At 34.0% G+C, this 27,616-nt stretch overlaps 3 protein-coding genes and 1 long non-coding RNA gene across 7 annotated transcripts; 2 read left to right on the top strand and 2 right to left on the bottom strand.

Annotated features, from left to right (window-relative positions):
- Positions 1 to 5,521: 5,521 nt before the first annotated feature.
- On the top strand, positions 5,522 to 15,094 carry LOC107804491 (26S proteasome non-ATPase regulatory subunit 1 homolog A-like). The gene is made up of 13 exons (XM_016628396.2): positions 5,522 to 5,883; positions 8,423 to 8,486; positions 8,601 to 8,706; positions 9,177 to 9,288; positions 9,401 to 9,569; positions 10,240 to 10,715; positions 10,808 to 10,943; positions 11,042 to 11,290; positions 11,381 to 11,601; positions 12,947 to 13,205; positions 13,443 to 13,675; positions 13,756 to 14,245; positions 14,417 to 15,094. The coding sequence occupies exons 1-13, from the start codon at positions 5,732 to 5,734 to the stop codon at positions 14,738 to 14,740; spliced, it is 2,991 nt and encodes a 996-aa protein (XP_016483882.1). The 5' UTR covers positions 5,522 to 5,731; the 3' UTR covers positions 14,741 to 15,094.
- Positions 15,095 to 15,859: 765 nt separating this feature from the next.
- LOC142182509 (uncharacterized) lies at positions 15,860 to 17,662 on the bottom strand. Its single transcript, XR_012711313.1, has 3 exons — positions 17,452 to 17,662; positions 16,980 to 17,043; positions 15,860 to 16,201 (listed from the first exon to the last, which is right to left on the bottom strand). It is a non-coding gene; the product is annotated as an uncharacterized LOC142182509 (long non-coding RNA).
- Positions 17,663 to 17,880: 218 nt separating this feature from the next.
- LOC142161986 (uncharacterized) lies at positions 17,881 to 18,615 on the bottom strand. Its single transcript, XM_075218280.1, has one exon. The coding sequence runs from the start codon at positions 18,613 to 18,615 to the stop codon at positions 17,881 to 17,883; it is 735 nt and encodes a 244-aa protein (XP_075074381.1).
- Positions 18,616 to 24,085: 5,470 nt separating this feature from the next.
- LOC107804489 (transcription factor FAMA-like) lies at positions 24,086 to 26,903 on the top strand. 4 transcript variants are annotated; one of them, XM_016628391.2, is made up of 5 exons: positions 24,086 to 24,878; positions 25,031 to 25,163; positions 25,301 to 25,636; positions 25,984 to 26,376; positions 26,682 to 26,903. In XM_016628391.2, exons 2-5 carry the CDS (start codon positions 25,140 to 25,142, stop codon positions 26,769 to 26,771), a joined length of 843 nt encoding a protein of 280 aa, XP_016483877.1. In that variant the 5' UTR covers positions 24,086 to 24,878; positions 25,031 to 25,139; the 3' UTR covers positions 26,772 to 26,903. The 4 variants fall into 4 exon arrangements, with proteins under 4 accessions (XP_016483877.1, XP_075113047.1, XP_016483879.1 ...); XM_016628393.2 differs by lacking the exon at positions 24,086 to 24,878 and adding an exon at positions 24,928 to 24,955; XM_075256946.1 differs by lacking the exon at positions 24,086 to 24,878 and having other exon boundaries at positions 24,917 to 25,163.
- The last annotated feature ends 713 nt before the right edge of the window (positions 26,904 to 27,616 follow it).

Raw genomic sequence — 27,616 nt, 5'->3', positions numbered from 1 at the left:
AATACCTTTTACTGTTTATAGTAAAATATCTAATTTTGGTACCTCCTACCCCTAAGCCACTAAATACGCTATTCAGTTACACTATTTTCTTTCTCTCTCTAATATGATACATATCATTCTCTCTTCCAAATAATACCGGATTCATTGACCGACCACCACTTCTCTTGGCTGGGATTTGGCAACCTCCTCCTCTCCGGCGAAATCTAGTTGTACGGCTCTCTCTCTCTCTGTCTCCTTTCATCTCCTAGATTTTTCGTCAGATTTGAACTTGGTTATCTCAATTCCCAAATTCAAAAATGGGAAAAAACGATTTCTTAACCCCAAAGGCCCAATTGTAAGTATTAAACAAAGAATTTGACCCCAGACGGTGAAGGAGCTGCTGAGGACGGAGATGAACGTCGGTGTTAGAAGGGAAACGAGCCATGGCTTCCTGTTGTTGTTGTTGTTGTTTGTGACGTTATTGTTGCATCTGCTGCAATAGGAGTAGCTGGAAATTAGGATTTGTTTTTGAATAAAGACGACAGATTTTGGGGCTGAGCAACTTGATTTTCTGGTAATACATTTCAATGTATTTTCAGCGTATCACGCTGTATTTTCATGTATTTTATTGTATTCATTGTCTTTTTTTTCATTGTAATTCAATGTATCTCGTTGTATTTCATTGCATTTACTGTCTTTTTCTCATTGTATTTCAGTGTATCCCACTGTATTCTATGTATTTTTTGTATTCACTGTCTCGCTATATGCCATGAATGTATTCATATGTATTTTTTAATTAATATAATTTATGTATTCAGATATATTATATAATTTCTCTGAAGATTGATATGTTTTTGGAGTATTTTTTGAGAATCTTTTTATAACTGAAAATACAAATTTTGTGTGTTATAATTGAGTTCCTTGAGTTATATTAGGAGTCTATTATGTTAATTGATTCACTTTCAATATTAAAAATAGTGTAATCCCCTATTTCATGCCGTGGATACAGTCGAATACAATGGTATGTCCAGCTGTAATCCCATATTTCTCTCCATGAATACAGTCGAATGCACTCGAATACAACAACTGATTAGCTGGATTTCACTGATTCACACCTATTTTTGTTATTATATTCATGAATACAATAGCTTAAATACATCAAATATATTTTATAACCACAAAAAAGGTATCTATAATCTGTAATATAGCAAGTGGTATCTATAGATGGCTAATTGCTACTAAAAGATAGTGCTTTATGAAAATTTATCTTCATATACTAGTTCTACAAAGCTCGTGCTGAGCCCGGGCCCAAAACAAAATAATAATAATAATAATAATAATAATAATAATAATAATAATAATAATAATAATAATAATAACAACAACAACAATAATAATTTATTGTTACGTTTTTAGGCATAACTTTTTTAAGATTATCGCTTAATCATTTATTATTCATTATTTATGTTTTCTGATCATATCATTAGATAATTTATTAAAAAATATTTATAAGAAAGCAAATGTGCTAAGGAATAAGCAGATATAAAAGGGAAAAATGTAACTTGATATTTAATAATATAATTTAAAGTATGCAAAATGATTCCAAATGGACTATAATCATAAATTAAAGAAGATATTTTGATATTTGATGAATTTGTGGGCATATAATTTCTAATTAGAGGTAGAAATAAAGAAGATATTTTAATAAATTATTTTGGCATTTATTGATTAACTACTCATAATTTCATATGACCATAATTTATGCTAGAAAAAATATGGTGATTAAAGTCTAGGTTTAGATGAAATTCAGAAAGACCCAAATTCATTAAAACAAAGTCCAAGAATTAACTTAGTTTGTCATTAACTCATTAATGCTTTATTTTTAAAAGAAAATTTCGCTACCCAACCAATTAAAGTTTATATGATTTTTGACAAATTAAATTGCCTTAAGAAACAAAAAATATCTTTGTTTCAATAGCATGTGACCATCAGCCATATTTAATAAATACGAGATTATAAGTTGATCACTTGCTAAGCATCTCTCCCTTTTCCTCTATTCTATCCCACTTAATTAAGTAAATTGGATAAAATTTAAATAGTTTTTATTTTATTTTCAAGATTCTAATCTACTAATTTTTAAAAGGTTTTGAAATTTATTTTCTATTGTACTAAATTTATATTTTCAAAATAATTTTTCTATTAAAAATAAGATCAAAAAGATATTTAATTATAATTTTAGAATTAATAAGAAAATTTGATTGACAAAATACTTTCCCAATATCTGAGTTCTTCAAGGTTATTGTTATCAACATTTTAGATTTATCTTTGTGCATAATTATTCATCATGTTCACATCTTTTCAAGCATTTTTGAAGGGCTCAAAGTTTAATATATTTACCAAATTAATTATAGGAACCTAAGCAAAAAAGAAATAAAGTAGGGGCAAAAAACTTATGGTACATACTTCACCTGCAAAAAAGTTAGGTTAAGGAGCTATGTACTACCAAAAAGGGTTTGAAAGTATCTTGATTTACTGGAAATATATTTTAGTATATGAAGTAATAAATAGCAAATACAAGGACCTATTTGAAAGGTTAAACCTTTTTGGTTGGAAAGCTAACAAAATAGTTACAATATAACTAAGGACTACAAAACTTTTTATATTGTCCCTTATATATAGTAGTAATATATGCAAAAGAAATATATTTTATTAGCTATTATTTTTAGCAGCAGCTAGAAATATATATTTTTCAATAAAAATTTAACTACCATCTCAAAACTAATCAATATTTAGTCGGCAAAGAAAAAAGTTATTATTAAATACCCTAAAAAATACGAAAAACTTTATATCTTTTACAAGTGAGATTTAAGCAAATTCACTATAAGTGAAACTCGAATACAATATGTAAAAGTTCGAAATATTCACAAGTAAAAAGCCGAAAGTAATTTCTGTTTTTAATCATTTATTGTCCTTTTCCCCAATGTCTTCTTTACGTATTTTAGTTTGCTTGGGTTGGGTGGGAGTATAAGATATGCTTGGATCAAAGCCATAGTCGTCAATCTAAGGTTGTGGAATCGTATCAAGTTTCATTCTTTTATTATTTATTTGTTGTAGTCAAATCTCAGTTCATTGAACATTTTAATTTAAGCATATTTTTCACAAAATAAGACCATCTTGGCTAGCCTCATGTGAATCTTGCTTGCAAACTTGACTTCCTTCTTCTTTTCACCCTCAAACCCAAAACTCTCTGTTATATCGTTGACTAAAAACACATGTATTAGAGTTTATCAGAAACAGAAAAAAAATAAAAGGATAAACAAGAATCGGAAAAGGACAAGCAAAAAGTAAGAGTTTATTCCTATACATAGCTAATAATTTACTTGCTGGAAATAGTTTCTATGTTGTCTTTTTTTTAATTTTTTCACCATTCTTTTTTATCTTGGGAACCTTATCATTGTTTAAGAGTATGAAAATGTTCCTAAATTTTGTGTGCTCTATTCATAAATTTGTGATTACAATTTGATCAATGAGCAAAACCTTTATGGTAATCTTCTATATCAATTAGATTATTATTTCTATTTGATTCCATAATGTGATATTTTTTTAATGCATTTTTCTAGATCTTTCTCTGTATTGTTCTGATTATTGCAAAAAAGTTGTTGAGTATGTGAAAGATTTTTTTTGTTGTTGTTTGGTTTTTATGTATAGGAAGCACATATTTTGCTTTAGTTTGTCCTCTTTCAAAAATTTTAAAGTACGACATATGTTCTCTTTTCTTTTTTTGGTTAAAAAAAAGTACCATATTAAAAGGTTGATAACCATAGTGAAGGTGCAAGACTCTCCAATAGTTTTATCAAGAATATCTTCTTACCTTTAATATATGTTGCTAGTTAATACTTCTATTTTATATGGATAGTTTATATTGTTGGAGTTTTAATACGAATATTTTTTATTATCTTTATATTGTGTCATTGTTTTTTCTTTTAATTTATATATTAGATATTAGATTTACCTTCGTAACTCACACCTTTTTATCTTATACTCTTTATAATACCCTTAACGTTAACATACTTTAATCTCAATAACTCCCAAATATTGCAGTTTAATCAGTTTTGAAATATAAAGATAGAGGGTTGAGTTGTTCTGATATAGTTAAAAGGAACAAAATAATTGGGAGAGTTTGTCGGGAGGGCCAAAACATTTTTTTTTACAGATTTTTTTTAATTTTATTGATATTGTAGTGTATTATTGCTTTTTCCAGATAAAGGTCTAATAGAGTTGCGCTTTCTTAGTACATTGCCTTTCATTACCAATCTGTCGTTTTACAGCACGAAGTTACCTGATGTTCGCTACTACTAATAAGGGCGGAGAGATGTTAACCTTTCGCTATTAGTAAGCACTCCCCTAGTTTTGACCTAATGAGCTTTCTTTACGTTGAGTTAATTAACCCGGCGGGTTCGCCTAGATGCCTAGTAAAGAACGAGCTGGTGGGAAAGAGCTGGAGATCATGAAATGAAGTATTTTTTTAAAAAAATTATAATGACCGCGCGAAGCGCGGATAATATCACTAGTACCATTCTAAATCAGAAGGATAGGAAGAGATTTTTCCAATTTGAATTTTACCCTTCTATTTCAAATAACCAAGCTAGCCAACAAAGCCAAACTTTTTAACAAAAATATTTATGGACTTGTTATCTAATTGAAAGGAATTAATTTCCATAGCTTATAATTAAGATTTCAATTAAAATTATCTAAAATAATGTTTTATTTTAATAACTAAGATATTATTTTAATTTTACTGAAATAAAATAAGATCATATGGGTCGTTTGGTACAATGGTGGAATAAACTAGGATATAATTCCATTAAACTATCTTACATTTTATATGGGATAACTAATTCCACCATTTTAGTATAAAACTTATTCGAGAGTTAGCTAATACTTGTATTCAAACATGAAATAAATATAATTCCAAATTTTATCTTGTACGACCGCCTTATAATTTAACCGAGCACACGCTACCACCAAAGTTTGTGGTGGGTGATAAACATCCTTCCATCTCAGTGTGGGCTAGGAGAACTGAGTCGTCTTTGATAATGAGCTTTTTAAATCCTAAAATTGAACTTTCCAACTTGAATTCGGTAAAGTCAAGCCCTAAAGTGTATGCAAACATCAATTAAGGAAAAAAAGGATTTTTTTGTTCACTTTGCTCGTGCCACAAACAATTTATTTTCGATAGCCGAAAAGATATATAAAATTTGTATATATAACTTACACAATATATACAAAAATATATATTTTTCGGCTATATTTTTAAAGTGGCTATACAATATCATTTTTTTTTTTAAAAACAGCAACTTAAACACATTAAAAATACGAACAAAACACTCTATTTAAACTAATTCGAATTTAAATAAAAATCCAAATTAATCAAGACCCAAATTAGATTTTCCATGGTAAAAATACCAAAACAAATTTAAAAAATTTAAAACACAAGATTATTTTCTCATTATTATTTATTAAAAAAAGGAAAAAAGAATCCAAAATGCGCTAGGAGTGAGCTAATAAAGAACCTTTTCCTTTACTCCATGAACAAGAAATCCCAAAGCTTTTCTAATCTCTTCTTCAGTCTTCTTCTTTTTCTTCTCCACCTATTCCTTAGGTTTCCGGTTGCTCTCTTCATCTGAAAACCCTAGCTTTCTCCTCTCTTGTTACAGATCCAAACCCTAAGAGTTAAACGGCGGCGGCGGCAATGGCGACGGCTGCAACGATGGTGAGTTCGGCGGGTGGTTTATTGGCGATGCTGAACGAATCCCACCCACAGTTGAAACTCCACGCGCTCTCAAATCTCAACGCCTTTGTTGATTACTTTTGGCCTGAGATCTCTACCTCTGTCCCTGTCATGTAATTCATTCCTCTGCTACTTATTTCTCTTATACTCTCAGTTTCAATTATGTTTTCCCCCATTCTTTATGGTAAAAATATACTTTAATTCTTAGTTGTCGTGATTGAAATTATATGGGATTCGACTTATAATTAGTTTATTTTTCTTTAATTGTGGTAAAAAGAATACTTTTTTTTAGTTGTAGTGATTGAAATTTTGTGGAATTGGACTTATAATTATTTGTTTTTACTTTAGTTGTGGCAAAAATATAGGTTTTTTTGTTAGTTGTAGTGATTGAAATTATGTGGAATTGAAACTTCTGAGCTGTAGAAAGAGGAAATTGGTTTTGTTTTGTTTTTATTTTCCTATTTCTTTGGTGAATTCTTTTGTTTTTGGTTTGTTCTTTTAATGATGGAAAGTATGGAATTTTAATTTCTGAGCAGCAGAGGGATTGACATTTTTTACTTCCATTTGGGTGAATTGAGTTCTTGAAGGTTTGTGTCTTTATGGGAAAGATTGCGTTTTTGTTACTTTCAATTTGAATTATGGTTTGTAGTGCGGTAAAATACTTGTGTATTTGTTCATTGCTTTGACATAATTGTGTGGATTTGGGACTTTTCAGCATTAGTACGAAAGGTTTTGAGGTCCTTCTTTCCCGTTTTATGTTTTAGAAGTATTTGAACTTTGTGGGATTTTTGAGGGAAGTAGGAAGTGGATGGTAAATTGGATGTTTTATACAAAAAGGATGTTGGCGCTAAAGAAGATAGTTGATTTCGTGCTTGCCCCCCCCACCCCCCTTCTTTTTTTTTTTTTGACATCATGGAAGTTTAGTTGCTATAGCTGTATGGGCATGACTCGAATAATTTCCTTTTGAATGATTCAAGATTAAGTTGTAGGGATAACTTCTGTAAGTGGTGCTTAAATGGAATTGGAATTTCTAAGTATTAGGATTAGTGGACTTGTTATATTGGGCGGTCGGGTGTGAGTTGGAAATTTTGAGCGACTCACTGTATGGTTTTTGAATAGTGCAAGTGTAGGTTGTAGGGATACATTGCCTGTATTTGAGTGCCTTGTCACCATGGAGGTGTGGATGGTAGGTGTGGGGGATGTCGAAAGCTTTTTCAGCGCTGGTCCTGGAAGGTTTTTGTGGTCAATTTTATCTTAGATGGAAAATATTAACGCCTAATTTGTTTTTTCGCCTTCTTCTTTTGGGATTTGAATTGATTGATCGATGACAATCTTAAGCCGAAAAGGTGGTACAGGTAAAGGAGGGTTAAGGTGGATTCATTATGGGTTCCATGGCAATGAAACGCATTGCACATGCAAGAAGTTCATTTGTTCATAAGTGGATCTGGAAGTCAGTACCTTCTTTTAAATATAAAATGCATGTTCGGTAAGTAGTGACAATGGTATGCGTTTCAGCTTACGGAGGGAGAGCGTCTCAATCTTGTATGAGCTTCATTTCATCATGACTGTTTGTGGATTGAAACTTATTGATTTTGATGCTATTGTTTTGGCTGGGATACTTTTTAGAAGTATTTGGATGAGCTTTTCACACCTAAGGATTCCTATCCTTTCAAATATTGCGCGCAAAACTTATTCACCTCCTCAACTAATTAGTATTGGCTATGGCTTTCATGATACAAACCAGTGTGTAAATCTTTGTCCATCTCATTAACATGTAACTTATTTACGTTGCCTTATGCAAAAAAAATGTAACTTATATTAGACCTCATATTACTAACTTTGTGTACTATGATGTCTTTGACCCTCTCCGTCTATGTACCGTGTGGAGTTAAAACTATGTTTTTGAGCTTTGTTGATAAGCCCAATGTGTTTATATTGCACAATAGAGAAGAAAAAAAATATGTTTAGATACTTTATGTTGTTTGTTCGATTATTTTAAACACCAAACACTCACAAGTTTTAATTTAGCTGACCACAAGCTTAACTTATGACCTTAGAACTTTTATAATCGAGAAAACCTCGAGAGCCAGTTGGCCCCTTGCGCACGATTCAAGCATGGTGGACAATAAGCCTCTCTATCCTTCTCCACTTAAATACCAAGCTTTTGTTTGCGACAAGGTTTGAACTCATGTCATGCACCTAGTCCAGGCATCCCCTCTCTTACCCCTCTAGACCAAAGCCCTGGTGGCCTCAAGGACCTTAGAACTTTCTTTATAAGTCACCAAAATGCTTGCCAAACATAGTTCTCTTGAATAGCAGATAGTCAACCTTGTCTGCCAGTTTAGTTATGCATCAACTAATTAATATAGCTATAATCTAATCAGTCTGTCATTGGCAGTGAAAGCTGAGCTTTGCTTTATGTTAGAATGTGCATCTGTAGAATGCTGTATAGTTTGCTTGGCTTTGTATCTAGTTTTCTTGGCCGTGTCAGTTGTGATATTGGGTAATTCCATGCCCTGCACTTATGTATAGATATTAAAAGAATTTATGAAGTTTCTGAAACCTAAGCTCAAGTCTTAATTTCTATCAACTGTGTATTCATGATATGTGCTTTGAGATCTCATGGACTTTTTTAACTCCCTGTTCGTGCAGTGAAAGCTTGTACGAGGATGAAGAGTTTGATCAAAGACAACTAGCTGCATTAGTTGCTTCAAAGGTTACATTTTTGTTTTCCAACCAATTCGTCCCATGTCATGTGGGAGACAGTTTATTATGGCAGGACCTAATTTTCTTATCAGCAGTCCTCTCTAACTTTTGTTTATTTCCTCAGGTTTTCTATCATTTGGGTGAACATAATGACTCATTATCCTATGCCCTTGGAGCTGGCCCTCTCTTTGATGTTTCTGAGGATACTGACTATGTTCATACAGTTCTCGGTATAAATTTCATATCATATTGTTCAGATCTTATAAATACAAAAAATCATGTTGTTCTGATGAATTTGTATCTTCCAAATTTTCTTTCTCAACTTTCATATATTGCTTTTGATTTGCATCTTTCAACACTTCTTCCTCAAGATCTATCTTTTTGCAATTGCTATTGCAGATGATTTTTGTTGCATCCCCTTCTAGCTTGTACTGTGTTCTTTCTGTAGTATCTTGGTCCATAGTAGTGAATTGTTGTGTCATACCTGACATCACTAGGTTGACACATCAATGCTTTATTGGGGAGTAAGAAGTAAAATAACTAAACCGGTTCATGTGATAAATTTTGGTCGAACTTTGAAATAGACACTCATTCTCGCTTAGTTGTTTTAAGTACTATAATATGTCAACTGTTTTAGCTGTCCGTTTTGTTTGTCCACTGTTGACTTGTATTGTTGGATTTGCAATATCTTTCCTTTCAGCTAAAGCCCTGGATGAGTATGCAAGCCATAAGACTAAGGCAGCTGAGTCAAATGATGAAGCCACAAAGGTGGACCCTAGGCTGGAGGCTATTGTGGAGAGAATGCTTGATAAGTACGTATTTTTCATCTTCTGTTGTGGACGAATAAGAATGTGGACATCTAATCCTCACATTATTTTTCTGGGGTTTCCATTCTGGTTAACAATTGCCTTGTTTCTTACTTAGGTGTATAGTGGATGGCAAATATCAGCAAGCCATTGGCATGGCCATTGAATGCCGAAGGCTGGATAAGGTTGCCGAAGCAATTGTTAGCAGTGATAACGTTGATGCCACTCTAGCATATTGCAGTAATGTTTCCCATAACTTCGTCAATCGTAGAGAATATCGAAGTGAGGTATAGTCTTGCTCTGTCTTCACCTTATGTAACATACTTGATTTCAAGCTCCCACTCCCCCATCCCCACCCCAAATCCGTGTGCTCTAATTTATGTGATCTTCTTGCTAGGTTTAGTTATTGCATTGACTGCTTGTATTCTCCTCATAGAGATTATAAGTATGTCTGTCACCATGTTTTTTTTTTTTTTTAAATTTGTTCATTGAGCTAAGGCATATACTGTTGTGAGCTCCCCCGAGAAAATTAATTATATGCCACCAAAAGTTTCCCTTTGAGTGTTACCTTCTTCCAGTGTCTCCTCATCAGCGTCATCCCAATACCATCTACAGTGGGGAAAATAGAAATAGAGAGAGAAAAAAGGATTCGGTTTGAACATTACGATTTCGAGTTCGGAATTCTACCACAACCCATTCGATTTACTTTGTTCAAAATCTACTGTTTGCAGTTATTTAGTGAATTTGTTAACACATCAAGGTCCGAGCCAAATTTGCTGGGTTTGGGTGAACCATATCTTATGCACTACATCCGCCTGTGATATTATCCTTATTTGTTTCGCTTTCTTTCTTTCTTGATAGATGTAGGACGACTTCTTTAATACATATTGTTACTTTAGATATTCTTTAAGCAGATTCAGAGAAAATTTCCATTTAAATCTTCCTCTTCTCTTACAGGTGCTTCGTCTTCTTGTCGATGTGTATGAGAAGTCACCATCTCCAAACTATTTGAGCATGTGCCAGTGGCTTATGTTTTTGGATAAACCAGAGACTGTAGCAAGCATATTGGAGAAGCTATTAAGATCAGAAAATAAAGATGATGCTCTATTGGCATTTCAAATAGCTTTTGACCTTGTAGAGAACGAGCACCAAGCTTTTCTTTTGAGGGTTAGGGACCGGCTTTCCAGCCCAAACCTACAACCTTCAGAGCCGGCACAGCCGTTACCTGCGGATTCTGATCGAGCACCGACTGAAGATGCAGAAGCTTCAGAGGATGTTCCATTGTTAGAAGAAAGCAGACCTTCAGGTGGGACGTTAACAACTGCGGATCCAAAAGAAGCTATGTATGCTGAAAGGTTGGGAAAACTAAAAGGGATTCTATCAGGGGAGACCTCAATACAGTTGACCTTGCAATTCTTATACAGCCATAACAAGTAAGACAAATATATTTTACTTTTTGTTACCTATTTGTTCAATTGATTGATGGAAAATGTGTATTCTTAGTTGTGTTAATCTTTGCGTACAGGTCAGATCTCCTTATTCTTAAAACAATAAAGCAGTCTGTTGAGATGAGAAATAGTGTGTGTCACAGTGCAACAATATATGCGAATGCGATCATGCATGCCGGAACGACTGTGGATACATTCCTTAGGGAGAACCTGGTGATTATATCTTTCCTTTTACCAGAGTACCTTCTCATTTGGATTATATCTACAGCCTAAAATAATTTATAATGGGAATCTTTTATTTACATTATCAGGACTGGCTAAGCCGTGCAACAAATTGGGCTAAATTCAGTGCGACAGCTGGACTGGGTGTTATCCACAGTGGCCATTTGCAGCAGGGGAGATCACTTATGGCACCTTACTTACCTCAAGGTGGAGCTGGTGGAGGTGGTAGTCCATATTCAGAAGGTGGTGCCTTGTATGCTCTTGGTTTAATTCATGCAAATCATGGGGAGGGTATCAAACAGTTTCTTCGTGATAGTCTACGTAGTACAAATGTCGAGGTACTTGTATTAGTGAACTTCATCTTTCTCATAGGTGCCTTTCTTTTTTCCGGCTATTGTTTTCATATTTTCAACTTTCTGTTGCTACAGGTTATTCAGCATGGTGCCTGCTTAGGACTTGGGTTGGCTGCTCTAGGAACCGCTGATGAAGACATTTATGATGACATTAAAAACGTCCTATATACTGACAGTGCCGTTGCTGGAGAGGCTGCTGGTATTGGTATGGGTTTATTGATGGTTGGAACTGCAAGTGAGAAGGCAGGTGAGATGCTTGCTTATGCTCATGAGACGCAACACGAGAAGATAATCAGGTAGGTTGACAGCTTTAAGCCAATTGCCAAAATACAATTACTTGTATTAGCTTAGATCCTATAGTTATCTCTTAATACATGTGTACTTGAGAAGTTCTTTTTACTGTTCTTTTTCAGGTTTTGCTTTTGTATTTTTGAAGAATGATATTGTGATCAAATGTTAAACCAATCCAAAAAAAATAAAAATAAAAATAAAAATAATTAAGCATTGATGAATTATAGAAAATATTTTTTTTTGAGATGACTATTAGAAAATATTTTGCTTGAACTATAATAAGGAAATTAATTATTTGAATAGTGTCAAAAATGATTGCAGTATCTAGAAATGAACAACTGTTATCGTGTGAAGAGGTAGTTGGTATTTTGGATTGATTTTACTTGATAAACTACAGATAAAATTGTTTTATACTGTTTGAAGAAATGTCACCAAGTGATATAAGGAAACAAATAGGTATAATTATTATACATTTGATAGACTGAAAATTGCTATAAATATTTAAGAGCTAACTACTGAAATGTCCTTGACCGCTTGGCTCCGATACTCTCACTTCCTTATTTTATTTTCTTTGCAACAAGTCCTGTTAATAGCAAATATAAGAAAATAATGGACAGATTTTGTCCTTGTTTTAGAACTCACTGTTCCAAATCCTCGTGTTGGATCTTTCGACTTAAAAGTTAAAACCTGTGTAGCATCCGTTTTCTTGTGAATGTCACATTTACTTTTAAAAAGAAAAAACTGTGAATGTCACAGATTTAGAAATGTTCATTGCAAATTAAGGCCATCTGAATTTCAGTTTCAAAAGAATGGCTGGAATGTCCATTGCAAGTTAATGGTGTTTGAATTTCTGTTTTGAAAGAAGACAGGACATGTTGATTTCTTTGTCCGTTTTCAATTCTGAATATTTTGATAGAGATTGCCTTTGATCATATGTTGTAAAATCACATATTTAGGTACTATCACTTGTTTCAGTCCCCATGTATACATCCTCCTTTTTTTTGAACTTTTAAATTTTGTGAATATCAATTCCAAGAATTTTCAGTTTCAAGGTGAAAATTCTTCAGTGTAATTTTTGTGCACTGGGAAGTTTTGATCCTTTACCTGTTTTTGTGCTATTTTCCTTTCATGAAGGTTTATTAGCAAAAAGTAAAATTTTCAAACTAGAGGGAACATGAATATGTAATTAGTCTTAGGCATAATTACAGGATCAATAATGTGGCATAAAATAAGGATGAAAATTTCTCCATCTTACTGCATGTGCCTGGAACACATTTTTCTTTTAATTAGTACAAAATAATATTCCATAGAGTACCTGGAGTTGAACATTCCTTCTGATGCTACATGCAGGGGTTTGGCACTAGGTATAGCTCTCACAGTCTACGGAAGGGAGGAAGAAGCCGATACACTGATTGAACAAATGACTAGGGATCAAGACCCTATATTGCGTTATGGTGGAATGTATGCTTTAGCATTGGCTTACAGAGGAACTGCAAATAATAAGGCTATCCGTCAGTTGCTGCATTTTGCTGTATCAGATGTTAGTGATGATGTCCGCCGGACAGCAGTTTTGGCACTTGGATTTGTTATGTATTCTGAGCCAGAGCAGGTTGGTGCTTTTTCTTGTCATATTTAAGACTGTTATGCTGGTTAATCATGTGCTTCTTATCAATCTCTTGTTGTTTGTGGTCTCATTTCAGCGGAATTACTATGTTTGACTTGTGTCTGCAGATCCACATTTAACACCACTGTTATCCTATTTCCTCCCCTCTGCCCTATCTCCCCCTCCCCCAAGTCTTCTTCATTCTGATGTGTTAATAATGTTTCCTTTTCAATGAATTTGCAGATGCCTCGTATTGTATCGTTGTTATCAGAGTCTTACAATCCACATGTTCGATATGGTGCGGCTATGGCAGTAGGCATTTCTTGTGCAGGTACTGGTCTGAGTGAGGCCATCTCATTGTTGGAGCCTTTGACATCAGATGTGGTTGATTTTGTACGTCAAGGTGCTCTCATAGCGATGGCCATGGTGATGGTCCAGATAAGTGAAGCTAGTGATTCCCGCGTTGGTGCCTTCAGGTATTTCATCTGAAAATGCATGTCACATCTCTCCTTATTTTTTCATCTTTTCTGAGCTTGCTATACTTTCTTCTGTTCAGGCGACAACTGGAGAAAATTGTCCTAGATAAGCATGAAGATACCATGAGTAAAATGGGTGCAATTTTGGCCTCTGGTATTCTTGATGCTGGTGGAAGAAACGTGACAATCAAATTACTTTCAAAGACTAAACATGACAAAATTACAGCAGTCGTTGGACTAGCTGTTTTTAGTCAGTTTTGGTATTGGTATCCACTTATATATTTCGTTAGCTTAGCATTCTCACCAACAGCCTTGATTGGTCTCAATTATGACCTAAAAGTGCCAAAGTTCGAGTTTGTATCACACGCTAAGCCCTCACTATTTGAGTATCCTAAGCCAACCACTGTAGCCACCACAACTTCTGCTGTGAAACTTCCCACAGCTGTTTTATCAACATCGGCTAGGGCTAAGGCAAGGGCTAGCAAGAAAGAGGCTGAGAAAGCCATTGCCGAGAAGGCAGCTGGAACAGAGTCATCTTCTGGTGCACCAAGTTCTGGGGAGTCCATGCAGGTTCGTATACATTTCTGTCTTTTTGTTTTGGATCAATGGTTTCCTTTAGTTAAGGATCGGGCTGACAGTCTGTTCTTATAATATTGTAGACAAATTTGTGTGGATGATCTTGCATAATTTTCTGCTTTTGTTGTGTAGTGCAAATAAAATGTATATCTCCTTTAATGGCAGGTGGATACTCCAGCGGAGAAGAAAAATGAACCAGAGCCATCATTTGAGATGTTGACCAACCCTGCTAGGGTGGTTCCAGCTCAGGAGAAATACATAAAGTTTTTGGAAGAAAGCAGATATGTGCCAGTTAAATCATCACCTTCTGGATTTGTGCTTCTGAGAGATCTACGTCCTGATGAACCTGAAATATTGTCCCTCACTGATGCACCCTCGTCAACTGCATCCAGCACTGGTGGTGGATCAACTGGACAACAGGCCCCGGCATCAGCAATGGCTGTTGATGAGGAGCCTCAGCCACCACCGGCATTTGAGTACACATCGTGATTTATTTGTATTTTAAAAGCTTCACCAATACTTTGGTTTTCATTCCATTTTGGAGACGATGTTGAATGGCAGAGGTGGAAACCTATGGATCAAATAGCACTTCCTATGATCGAGTTGAATTGTGGGATACATTGAAAAGAGCCCCGTGGATACTGTTATTCTGCCTCTTGATTTCCAGACTTGTGCTTGTGCTTGTCATTGTATTTCCTATGCAAGAGGGACTCAAAAACTGGGGACTGGAAACTGCCATTGCGCGTTATCTTTTTCTGAATCTGTCACGTCAGCTCTGTCTGGACTGTTAGATTTTTACTTTATGTTCTAATTAAGATTTTATATTGTTCGGATCTACAAAAAGATTTCCACTGTTCTCTCTCGAGTATTTATTAGTTACTACAACTTGATCTTTGCCAGTCGTAGTTTAAGCCTTTGCAATTTGTTTGGGTTGATTCCGGACTGAACCAATTTTTATCAAACACAATTACGGAGTTTCACAGCTTTATATGAGGATGTTTGATCCGAGCAAGTGCTCGGACTCTTCGAAACTATGCAGCCGACATCCTCTAAAGTAGACACAGTCAATATTATTTTGGAAAGTTTGCGCAATATCGGTGGCAGACTGCATAAAGTTTCCACTTAATAATGAAATGACAAGTTGCAAAATTTTCTTACAAGATCCATGTATATACATTCATCATTTAATAGAAAGTCTTAGTAGAGCGTGTAAAGTTAAAATGGGGTGGTATCACATGGAATATATAACTATTGAATAAATAATTTGTAGTTAAATAAAGGTGTCTAGGCTGCAATGGTGATCACGTGCTTGATATATGATTAAACCAATCTCAAACATTCAATCCATAGAAAGGTTCAAACTCTGAAAATTTTCACTCACTTTAATTCATAAAATCATATAACAAAGTTTTAAGTATTTATTAAAGCCTCGTGCAAAGAGGTGGTAAAGTTAGTTCTGCTTGTGATTCACATCAATTTGTCACGATCCAATTTAGGATTGTGACCGGCGCTTAGGAGCAAGTGCTCCCAAGTAAGCTTAATCGGAAATTTTACAAAAAATCGAACAGAGTTTCCCCTGTTTTTGGACCATCCCAAAAATTTTCATGTCTCAAATCAACAACCAAACATCCTAATATCATATCAAACAATTGACAACTTGTCAATTAACCAATACAAGTCTCCACCATAACTAAACCACTAACTAACCACCAGAAATAATAATTTATCTTCAACTTTGATAAATGAGAACGATACTTAACATAAGACTATAATAACAAAAAAATACTCATGACACTAAAATAATGACTATGGAGCGACTCTAAGAGTTCATTGAAAAGATCAGGACAATAAATAAAATCTCTGCCCACGCGAACAAGTGCGAGGCTCACCGAGAAATATCAACCTGTGCGCTCGAATTAACAAAATCCTTGCCTGCGTGAACTGCTGTCTCTGTAAAAAAAATATTAGCGGGGAATGAGTCGCTAGCTCAGTGAGTAATAACACTTGACCACAACCGTTTTTATTGGAGACAAGTCAAAAAATATGCTAGTATCTCAAACAGAAGATAACATAAAAATGCCCTTCAGAAACAATAATAAATTTTCATTCTCATCATGCTCTTCTTCTTCTTGTAGTATAATACAAATAATAATTTAGTAATAAGCTCGGTAATCACTGTACAATATCAATATTCACATTTGGGAGGTTTCAATGAACGGATCATGTAATCGGTATAACTGTGGACTTCTTCGCAAGAAGTCAAATATAACGGTAGTCCCTACTCGAGGGAAATCGGTAACGGTATGCTAGTTCTACCTTCTCACTAGCGAGAGCTATAACGGTAATCTGTAATTACAAGGTGCACCAGGTCTAACGAACCCGCCGTTAGCTACGGGATCCTTCAATGTGTACTCCCATTTATATTTGTCTCTGTAATCCGTATATACTCATCGAAAATATTTTAAACCAATATAGGGCATTTCGGTTCTTACCAAATCATATAATTTCTTTTTGATAACAGTAAATTCAAGTAACGGTAAAACTGATCTAGTGACAACGAAAATATTTAAAACACGGTAATCTTCTCAAATAACTATTTCGGTATCATATCGAGTAAAAGACTTGTCCCACATGCAACTCAAAATAATCGGTAACATATTCATATTAAAAATCATGTGTAAATCATGCAAGTTATGAAAACACAAATTGCAGTAAGATTACTACTCACAGTACTCGTGCCGAAATACCAAATGCTTCACCTCGAGCAATTCGTACAAATTCCTCCAATCAATCTATAATTACATAATATCGATCTCACGTTAATTTTCTTATTTAGGCTAATCCATAGCTATTTTAGAAAACCCAATCATCGAGATTCATGTTTGAATCTTAATTTGTGGATTTATATTTACTCCATGCTATGAGTAATTTAAATTAGTCAAAAAATCTTGTAAATAAAAAGGTATTTATATTTAATCATAGAACTAGTCCATAATTCTATCAATTTCAAACTATTTAATATAACTTATTCCTCTAGAAGTAGACCTATCATTGCTTAAACCAAACCCTTATAGCCTTGTTATTTTCATAGTAATTATATTTTTTTTATATACAAGAAGGTTGATATTGAATTCCTTTGTACCACATGAAATTGCATAAATATAGTGAAATAATTCAACAAATGAGGAGAAGAAGTTAACCTCTTGAGTCGAAGGAGAGTTTTAATATATTCAATTTCAACTCTCAATTTTTCTTAAGGCCTTTACCCAAAGCTTTCTTCTTCTTCTTTTCTCTTTTCCCCTTTTTCTTTCTCTGTTTGTTTCTCTTTTTTTTTTGTTTGCTTGCGTTTTGCTTTCTGCGGCTTTTGCTTCAGAAAGCTTTTGAAAGCTTTGTTTAACCCCTTTTTTTCATTCTTTTCTAATGGGCTTCGACCCTTGTTTTAAATCTCCCCCCCCCCTTTTATCTATTTGTTTAGTTTTTTTATAGATAGTTTGTATTTATTATTATTATTATTATTATTATTATTATTATTATTATTATTATTATTTTGCTAATGACCAATACACCCTTATTAAAATATAGAGTATTACATTCTCCCCACCTTAAGAAATTCGGTCCCTGAATTTAACTCAAGTTCGTACCTGTAGACTGAACAAATGGGGATACTTCGCTTGCATATCTTTTTCTACTTCCCAAGTAGCTTCTTCAATGGTATGATTTCTCCACAAAACTTTAACGAACATAATTTCTCTTGACCGTAGGTTTCTTACTTGTCTATCAACAATTGCCATCGGTTCCTCCTCGTAAGACAACTTTTCATCAAGTGGTATAGTAGGGGCTTCAATTATCTGAGATGAGTCTGATATACATTTCCTTAACATCGAGATATGAAAAACTAGATGAATAAAGGACAACTCAGGAGGAAGTGCCAAACGATAAGCCACAGCTCCTACTCGGTCTAGTATCTCATACAGTCCTATAAACTTGTGGCTCAGCTTGCCTCTTTTCCCAAATCGCATCACACCTTTCATGGGAGAGACTCGTAAGAACACTTTATCTCCAATTGTGAACACTAAATCTCTTCTTCTCTTATCAGCATAAGACTTTTGTCTACTTTGAGCTGTAAGCAATCTCTGTCTGATCAACTGGACTTTGTCCATAGCTTCTTGTACTAAGTCGGGTCCCAATAAGTTAGTCTCACCAGCTTCAAACCATCCGATAGAAGAACGACATCTTCTACCATATAATGCTTCGTACGATGCCATTTGAATACTGGACTGAAAGCTATTGTTGTAAGCAAATTCATCTAAAGGTAGGTAAGTGTCCCAACTTCTTCCAAACTCATGAATGCAAGCTCTCAACATATCCACCAAGGTCTGTACAGTATATTCGGACTTTGCGTTTGTGGGTGATAAAACTAGTACTAAGATCTACTCATGTGCCCAACGTCTAGTGAAAAGATTTCCAAGTCGTGAAGTGAATTGTGATCCTCTATCAGAGATGATGGACAATAGAGCTCTATTGAGTCAGATATATTTTCCGTTCATGTATATCTGTGCATATATTTCCTTACTATAAGAGTTTTGACTAGCAAGAAACGTGCCTACTACATAAGCCAATTTACAACTTTCCCACATATAATCATACCTCTAATTGTTTAGATAATTCAGACATATATGTATTGTAATTCTATTGCATTTCTACTTCAGAATCTTGTGTTGTTGTAGTGGGCATGTGAGTCGCAAGGGCTTGCCTTAGCATGCCGACATGTCAAATAGTTAGAAACAAAGTTAACAAATTATATTTTTTTCTTTTCTAACCAATCCATTTTTTTTCCTACTCATATTGCATCTTATATACTTGCGATATATAGTGTATCTAGAGTTGTGAGCTCCATCACAAATAACTTGTCTCAACCCATATATGTTTGCTACACATAATTGATTATCTCGTCAGACAATACCATCATTATTAATAGTTATATCCTCGCTTTTACTAGCAAAAACTAATCTTGGTACTTGAACAATCGCTCATCCTCGTATTGACTAGCCTTTATGCACTCTACATCAGTCTGGACCAATAGCCAATAATGTCTTTGATTTTTTTTTCCACACTGAGTGTACCTTCTAGTCTATGCACATCTTTGTACAGAAGTATCTTAAGGAACTATATGCGCCAAATTACCCATATTTTTATTTTTTATTTTTTATTTTTTTGCATAAGCCATAATATTTTATATTTCCCATACAATACAAAATAGTACAGTTATATCTTCAGTAATTCCCTCCATCGGCATTGATAAATATTTATATTTGTTGTAATTTTAAATGTGCTTCAGGCTCTTGTACTATGTATAAATCTCTTAGGTTTCTTCGTATAAATAGTATCTCTAAATCCTAAATGGAAATACCATTGTGTCCGTCTCCAACTCATGAGTGGCATCATCCAACTTGCGCTTCTTCAACTTTATTGAAGCATAAGTTATTACACAACTATTATGCATGAGAAAATATCCTAATCCTACCCTCGATGTATCACAGAACATCGTGAATCCTCTAGAGCCTACTGGAATAAGGATAACACGGGTATGGTTGTCAAATATGCCTTGGGCTTTTGGAATCTCGTCTTACATTCCTACATTTACTGAAATTTTGTGACTTTCTATGTTAACTTGGTGAGTAGTGGTGCTATTCTAGAGGAATCCTATACAAATAATGCTTGTAGTAGCCTGTCAAGCCCAATAAAAAAAAATCAATCTCTTTAGGAGAAATGAGTCTCAGCCATTTAGGAAGTGCTTCTATCTTCTCAGAATCTACCATCTTTTCATTCTTAGATATCATGTGTCCTATGAACACCACCGAGTGTAGCTAAAGTTCACACTTCAAAAACTTGGTGAAAAGCTAATTTTTCTTCGACAGTATCTATAACACAGTTTTTTTGCCAAGTAATTCTTCGTGTTCTTTCTAGCTACAAGAATATACTAAATATCATAAATAAATACCATGATACTTTTTTTTCTTCTAAAAACAACTTGAACACCATATTCATTATATCTATAAATGCGGCTAGAGAATTGGCCAGTCCGAAAGGCATCACAAGTAACTCATAATATTTGTACTGAGTTCTAGAGGCTTACATCAAAATATCTTCATTTCTTATTCTAAGCTGATGATAACCAGACTAAAGATCAATCTTTTAAAAGTGGGAGGATCCTTGTAACTAATCAAACAAGTCATCTATACGAGACAATGAGTACATATTGCATATTGTTATCTTAGTCAATTGTATGTAGTCGATTTACATTCTTACGGACCTATTCCCTCCCTCTCTCTTTTTCCAATAATATTGGTGCTTTCCATGGTGAAACACTCGGTATGATAAAACTCTTATTCAATAGGTTTTGCAATTGTTCACTTAGCTCTCTCGACTCTGTTAGTTCCATATGATATAGTTTGTATGTCAGGTGCCAGCTCAATATCGAAATCTATTTATAATATTGGAGGTAGTCCTAGTAAATCCTTAGGAATACATTAGAGAATCTCTCATTATGATACTTCTTCTTTTTTCTCAAACTAAGTGTTTCTTCTCTTGTGTCCCTTACCGTATCTATGAGATCCAAATAACCTTTCTTCTTTAACCGTTAAGTCTTCAAAATATATAATTTGCTCATCTCTAAAACCTATAATCCCTTTTTTTGGGACAAAACTATAATCCCTTTTCTGGACAAAACTAGCTTTTAAAGTTCACCAAACCTAATAGTCTTTCCATTGTAATCGAGGGTAGCATGGTAAGAAGATAATTAATCCATAGCCATCTGTACGTTAGAGTCAACCATATCAAGTACAACTTGGTTAGCTAGGGTTTCCTTCTCTTAACTTGAATCTTAAAGGTTTTAAACATATGTCTAACTACTATAGATTTTCCACAGATGTGGCAACCCGAAAAGGATCGCTTATTATCTGATAGCGTTCTTGATTTTTAAATCTTCGATTCATACTAAAATCCATACTAAAAGATATTCTAATCTCGATCTTCTTATGTGAGTTTTTGCATGCCTATCATGTCCATATTTTCAATCTTTCTGGTAAGTGCAACTGCTATAAAATAGGTTTAAGTCTTCAATCTTCATATATGTAGTTACTACCTTGTTTAAACAATTGACGAACCTTTCAACACGCCTCTAAACTTAAGATGTTACTTGCGTATCCAGCTGAGAAAGTTTGGTGTTATATGTAAGTATACCCAACGTCTAAATCAATTACTTAAATGATCTAGCAGGCAAGTTCACGTCACAAACTGTCAAAAAGGAAGTGATTCATAAACACTTTAGTGAAATTATTCTCAATTTAGTTGTGTTGCTCTTGTAGGCATCTCTAAGAGTATAGTAGCATTTCATGTATTTGCCATGTTCTCTAGTCTTAAAGTTGCCTGTTCCATAGACCTCTTCATGAAATATCTTATAGCTCATAATGTGGTAAGTGTTCTACTAAAACCTTTAAGGATCCTTTGAACTATCAGAAATAGTAACTTAGTAGTTTCAACTTTAGAAACTTTATTAAGAATATTTTTTTGTTCCCCATAATCTTCTAGGTGCATGAGGACTTTAGAGCCCCTATTCTGTTGCTCATTCTTCTCATGTTTATCTATTATATCCATAAACATCTCTTTTTATCTTCTTTTTCATGGAGGTAAGTACATTTTATGATAGCACTCCTCTATCGCTGTAGTGGTGGACTAGTATAAATTTTCGAAATAGACTCTATTACGCATCTTACCAGAAAGTACCTCATATGGCACAATTAACCTTTCACTGGTCTTGTATAATACTTATGTAGCATTTCTTTGCTCGGAGATGGCTGCATGTCCATTGGCGAAATTTGACATCTTTAAAGTTTGAACCTCTAGCCAAATTCTATTATAGGGTAATTGGTCCGAGCCATGCGCGAATAGGATAAGTAATGATAGATTCAGTTATCTGACCCTAATCGCCACACACGTACGGAGGAATAAGAAAGAAAGACAAGACACATCCTATCATGCCCTCGCAGAATCACGATTATGGGAATGGCCGGCTACATAACCATAATTGAGATTCTACTACCGACGTGTGCTCCATTAGCCACAAGAATAACCTAGTGCTCTGATACCAACTTTGTCACGACCCAATTTAGGATTGTGACCGGCGCTTAGGAGCAAGTGCTCCCAAGTAAGCCTCATCGAAAATTTTACAAAAAATCGGACAGAGTTTCTCCTGTTTTTGGACCATCCCAAAAATTTTCCTGTCTCAAATCAACAACCAAACATCCTAATATCATACCAAACAATTGAAAACTTGTCAATTAACCAATACAAGTCTCCACCATAACTAAACCACCAACTAACCACCAGAAATACCAATTTATCTCCAACTTTGATAAATGAGAACGATACTCAACATAAGACTATAATAACAAAAGAATACTCATGACACTAAAATAATGACTATGGAGCGACTCTAAGAGTTCAATGAAAAGACCATAACAATAAATAAAATCTTTGCCCACGCGAACAAGTGCGAGGCTCACCGAGAAATATCAACATGTGCGCTCTAATTAACAAAATCCTTGCCTCCATGAACTGCTGTCTCTGTAAAAAAAATTAGCGGTGAATGAGTCGCTAGCTCAGTGAGTAATAACACTTAACCACAACCGTTTTTATTGGAGACAAGTCAGAAAACATGCTAGTATCTCAAACAGAAGATAACATAAAAATGCCCTTCAGAAACAATAATAAATTTTCAGTCTCATCATGTTCTTCTTGTAGTATAATACAAATAATAATTTAGTAATAAGCTCGGTAATCACTGTACGATATCAATATTCACATTTGGGAGGTTTCAATGAACAGATCATGTAATCGGTATAACTGTGGACTTCTTCGCAAAAAAGTCAAATATAACGGTAGTCCCTACTCGAGGGAAATTGGTAACGGTATGCTAGTTCTACCTTCCCACTAGCGAGGACTATAAAGATAATCTGTAATTTCAAGGTGCACCAGGTCTAACGAACCCGCCGTTAGCTACGGGATCCTTCAATGTGTACTCCCATTTATATTTGTCTCTGTAATCCGTATATACTCATCAAAAATATTTTAAACCAATATAGGGCATTTCGGTTCTTACCAAATCATATAATTTCTTTTCGATAACAGTAAATTCAAGTAACGGTAAAACAGATCTAGTGACAACGAAAATATTTAAAACACGGTAATCTTTTCAAATAACTATTTCGGTATCATATCGAGTAAAAGACTTGTCCCACATGCAACTCAAAATAATCGGTAACATATTCATATTAAAAATCATGTGTAAATCATGCAAGTTATGAAAACACAAATTGCAGTAAGATTACTACTCACAGTACTCGTGCCGAAATACCAAATGCTTCACTTCGAGCAATTCGTACAAATTCCTCCAATCAATCTATAATTACATAATATCGATCTCACGTTAATTTTCTTATTTAGGCTAATCCATAGCTATTTTAGAAAACCCAATCATCGAGATTCATGTTTGAATCTTAATTTGTGGATTTATATTTACTCATGCTATGAGTAATTTAAATTAGTCAAAAAATCTTGTAAATAAAAAGGTATTTATATTTAATCATAGAACTAGTCCATAATTCTATCAATTTCAAACTATTTAATATAATTTATTCCTCTAGAAGTAGACCTATCATTGCTTAAACCAAACCCTTATAGCCTTGTTATTTCCATAGTATATATATTTCTTTTTATATACAAGAAGGTCGATATTGAATTCCTTTGTACCACATGAAATTGCATAAATATAGTGAAATAATTCAACAGATGAGGAGAAGAAATTAACGTTTTGAGTCGAAGGAGAGCTTTAATATATTCAATTTCAACTCTCAATTCTTCTTAAGGCCTTTACCCAAAGCTTTCTTCTTCTTCTTTTCTCTTTTCCCCTTTTCCTTTCTCTGTTTGTTTTTTTTTTTGCTTGCGTTTTGCTTTCTGCGGCTTTTGCTTCAGAAAGCTTTTGAAAGCTTTGTTTAACCCCTTTTTTTTCATTCTTTTCTAATGGGCTTCGGCCCTTGTTTTAAATTCCCTCTCCCCTTTTTTTTTGTTTATTTGTTTAGTTTTTTTTATAGATAGTTTCTTATATTATTATTATTATTATTATTATTTTGCTAATGACCAATACACCTTTGTTAAAATATAAAGTATTACACAATTAATAGGTGGGAGGTGAAAGATAAGGCAAGTGAGTGAATTCGTGAGGTGGAAATTAATCCACAGGCTCTTCTCTTCTCCAAACTCCCTCCCCCTCTCTCATGAATATGGCAGATATACTGATGGTGTAATAAATATTTTTATAAGTGTAATTTAACATATTATAAGAGTAAATATTTGTTTTATTTTTCAGATTATTAATTCTACTTATTATGAATAATTAAGTGCAATTACTTTTCAAGTAAATATATATAGTGGAGGTCCGACCGACTGATGTTGAAGAATCAACGGGTGAGTTGTGGTTAGGGGTGAAATACCACTCGCACCTAGAGCTAGCTGGTTCTCCCCGAAGTGCGTTACTTGATTGGACATCTAGGGGTAAAACACGATTTCGGTGCGTGTATATATATATATATGTTATATCCTCTTCTCCAATAGTTACTCCGGAAATTCCCATCTTCTTATCCACAAGTAAATTCATCATCTTATTTTTTTTTTATTTTTAATTTCCAATTGTCAAGATAGTTTGTTGCTGAATTTTGTCAGGTTTCTGGAGGTGGACCCAAGGATTGATAATTCACCAATGTAATGATTTTGCATGAATTTATGTACTATTAGAGTTTTCGAGTCTCTTTTTCTTTCTTTCTAAAATACAATGGAGGAAAAAGAAAACAACCAGGTATATCCACACACATCTATATATTTTGGTACTTTTTCAATGTCAACATTTTTCATAACTTGTATCTCTTCCTTTGACATATCAATACACTTCAACTCACCATGTTGTTTCACTTTGAACATGAAATATTTCTGCAGCCTTATTTGCCTACAATTTTCCCAAGTCTTAACCATCAAAATCCAGAGATGGTTAATGAAGAAGCAATGATGGTGTCACAAATTGAAGAGAAGTTTATAGAGTTTAGCGATAAAGTAGAGAATGCTGCACAACTAAGGTTTCTTATTGGTGAAAATCTTGAAAATGGCAAAGCAAATGAAAACAAGAAGAAGAGGAAAAGAACAAGAATCAAGAGTAATGAGGAAGTTGAGAATCAAAGAATGACACATATTGAAGTGGAGAGGAATAGAAGGAAGCAAATGAATGAGCATCTTCTTGTCTTGAGGTCTCTTATGCCAAGTTCCTATGTACAAAGGGTATTAAAACTCGCTTTGTTTCATTTTATATGATACCATCTTTCTATATTAGAATTTTTTTAGTTCACATTAAACTTATCGTTTACTCTTAATGACATGTAATTATATGCATATATATAAACGTGCATGTTTAAATGAAAAAGCACTATCTCGTTGAAAGGTTCTGTACATCTGCCATTTCTCAACGCAGTTCTTTAGACAAAGAGACCACTATTTTAAGGGTATTTTTGATGTGTCAAAAATTTCTTTCTTAAATTCCGTACATAGTGCGAAGACAACCATATTATGTAGATATGAGAAGAAAAAAGCAAATTTTGACATGTTTTTTTTGTTTGGAATTTTTCTAGGGAGATCAAGCTTCAATTATTGGTGGAGCAATAGAATTTGTGAGAGAATTAGAGCAACTTTTACAATGCCTTGAATCACAAAAGAGAAGGAAACTCTATGGAGATGATTCATTATTAATGGAAATTCAAAATCCACCATTCTTTGCTCCTTTACCTCTTGCAAATGAATTATATGAAGGTGGAATTCAAGAAGATATAGCTGAAATCAAGTCATGTTTGGCTGATGTTGAAGTGAAACTACTAGGTTTTAATGCAATAATCAAGATATTGTCAAAAAGAAGGCCAGGCCAACTCATTACCACCATTTCTGCATTAGAAGATTTGCAGCTTAATATTATTCATACAAATATTACCACCATTGAACAAACTGTTCTATATTCTTTCAATGTTAAGGTACGCCATTATGTTGAATTATATGACCACCTCATCTGAAAGTTCGAATGGTTAAAGAGAGAATACCTTTTTATTTACTTAAAAGTAATTAAGTTATGTGAATTGACGGTATATAAACAAAATAACATTATACAATAATGGGTATAGCTCTTACTTGCAATTTGCGAGCTTGATATGGTAACTTGAAAAATAAAATAATAAACTATTGTAGTTGATTAAATTAATAGTAATAGTGATAGTACAAAATTTTATAGAATGTCAATGTGTTATATTTTCTGATATTGTTCTGATTTTTGTTTGTGTAGATTTCTGGAGAAACAAAGCTTACAGCTGATGGTATAGCAAATTTGGTCCAGCAAATATTCAGTTTTATTCATGCAAACAATGCCATATGAAATATACCTAATTTACCCTGTACTCTTGTATCATAGCAATTCTTGTTTAATCTTGGATTTTGAGCTCTTAATTAGTGACTTCGTACATATTCTTGATCATTCAAATAAAAGATCTGCATAAATTCATGTGTATTTAATTTGCGATAAACTATATATTTACTGATTTTGTACCTTTATGAGCTCATAATTTTATTTTTATTTTTTGTCAAATACTGTCTTTAGTAACTAATGGTAAACTATTTGACTGCAACTGTCATCATGTGTTCTTTGTTTCTCTATCATACATGAGCACACGCTCTCTGTTGCGTCTAACGACCATTCATTATAGCGTAAGATACAAAAAGGCATAATACATCGACAAAAAGGCATAATACACTCCCTCTTAAGTTTGTTTCATTCGAACATTTTAACCGGGCACTTAGGGTCGTTTGTTTGGAAAATAAGTTATCCCATGATTAATTATTTCGGGATTAGTTATTTCACTCTCCCATAGGGTTAAAAAATACTACAATCCCGGGATAACTAATTTCGAAATTAGTTATACCATGATTTTATCTCAGCCAAACATAGAATAAACTTATCTCAAATTTAATCCCGGAATTAATTATACCTTATCCCTCATACCAAACGGGCCCTTAGTGTATCATTTAGATACAAAATGCCGACATACTAAGGAGAGCCATGGCACGACACTAGGTGTTTCTGTCGTGTAATTAAGAGGTCACAAGTAAGCCGGGAAAAATAACATCTTGCAGAAATATAAGGGAAGATTGTGCACAATTGTCTCAAGGGATCAATTCTTCCTCAAATCTTGCGTATATGGTGTGAGCTTAGTGCACCAAAAT

Source organism: Nicotiana tabacum, chromosome 7 (assembly GCF_000715075.1).
Source record: "Nicotiana tabacum cultivar K326 chromosome 7, ASM71507v2, whole genome shotgun sequence".
NCBI lineage: Eukaryota > Viridiplantae > Streptophyta > Magnoliopsida > Solanales > Solanaceae > Nicotiana > Nicotiana tabacum.
The sequence above is the reverse complement of the archived record's forward strand: the minus strand, read 5'-3'. Positions and strand labels throughout refer to the sequence as shown.

Bases quoted from the DNA above. Each gene is read 5' to 3' on its own strand.
- LOC107804491 (XM_016628396.2), top strand. From the start codon at position 5,732: ATGGCGACGGCTGCAACGATGGTGAGTTCGGCGGGTGGTTTATTGGCG. The intron at 5,884-8,422 runs GTAATTCATTCC...CTGTTCGTGCAG, and splicing joins TCTACCTCTGTCCCTGTCAT to TGAAAGCTTGTACGAGGATG. The intron at 11,291-11,380 runs GTACTTGTATTA...CTGTTGCTACAG, and splicing joins TACGTAGTACAAATGTCGAG to GTTATTCAGCATGGTGCCTG.
- LOC142161986 (XM_075218280.1), bottom strand. From the start codon at position 18,615: ATGTTGAGAGCTTGCATTCATGAGTTTGGAAGAAGTTGGGACACTTAC.
- LOC107804489 (XM_016628390.2), top strand. From the start codon at position 25,265: ATGTTGTTTCACTTTGAACATGAAATATTTCTGCAGCCTTATTTGCCT. The intron at 25,637-25,983 runs GTATTAAAACTC...GAATTTTTCTAG, and splicing joins CAAGTTCCTATGTACAAAGG to GGAGATCAAGCTTCAATTAT. The intron at 26,377-26,681 runs GTACGCCATTAT...TTGTTTGTGTAG, and splicing joins TATATTCTTTCAATGTTAAG to ATTTCTGGAGAAACAAAGCT.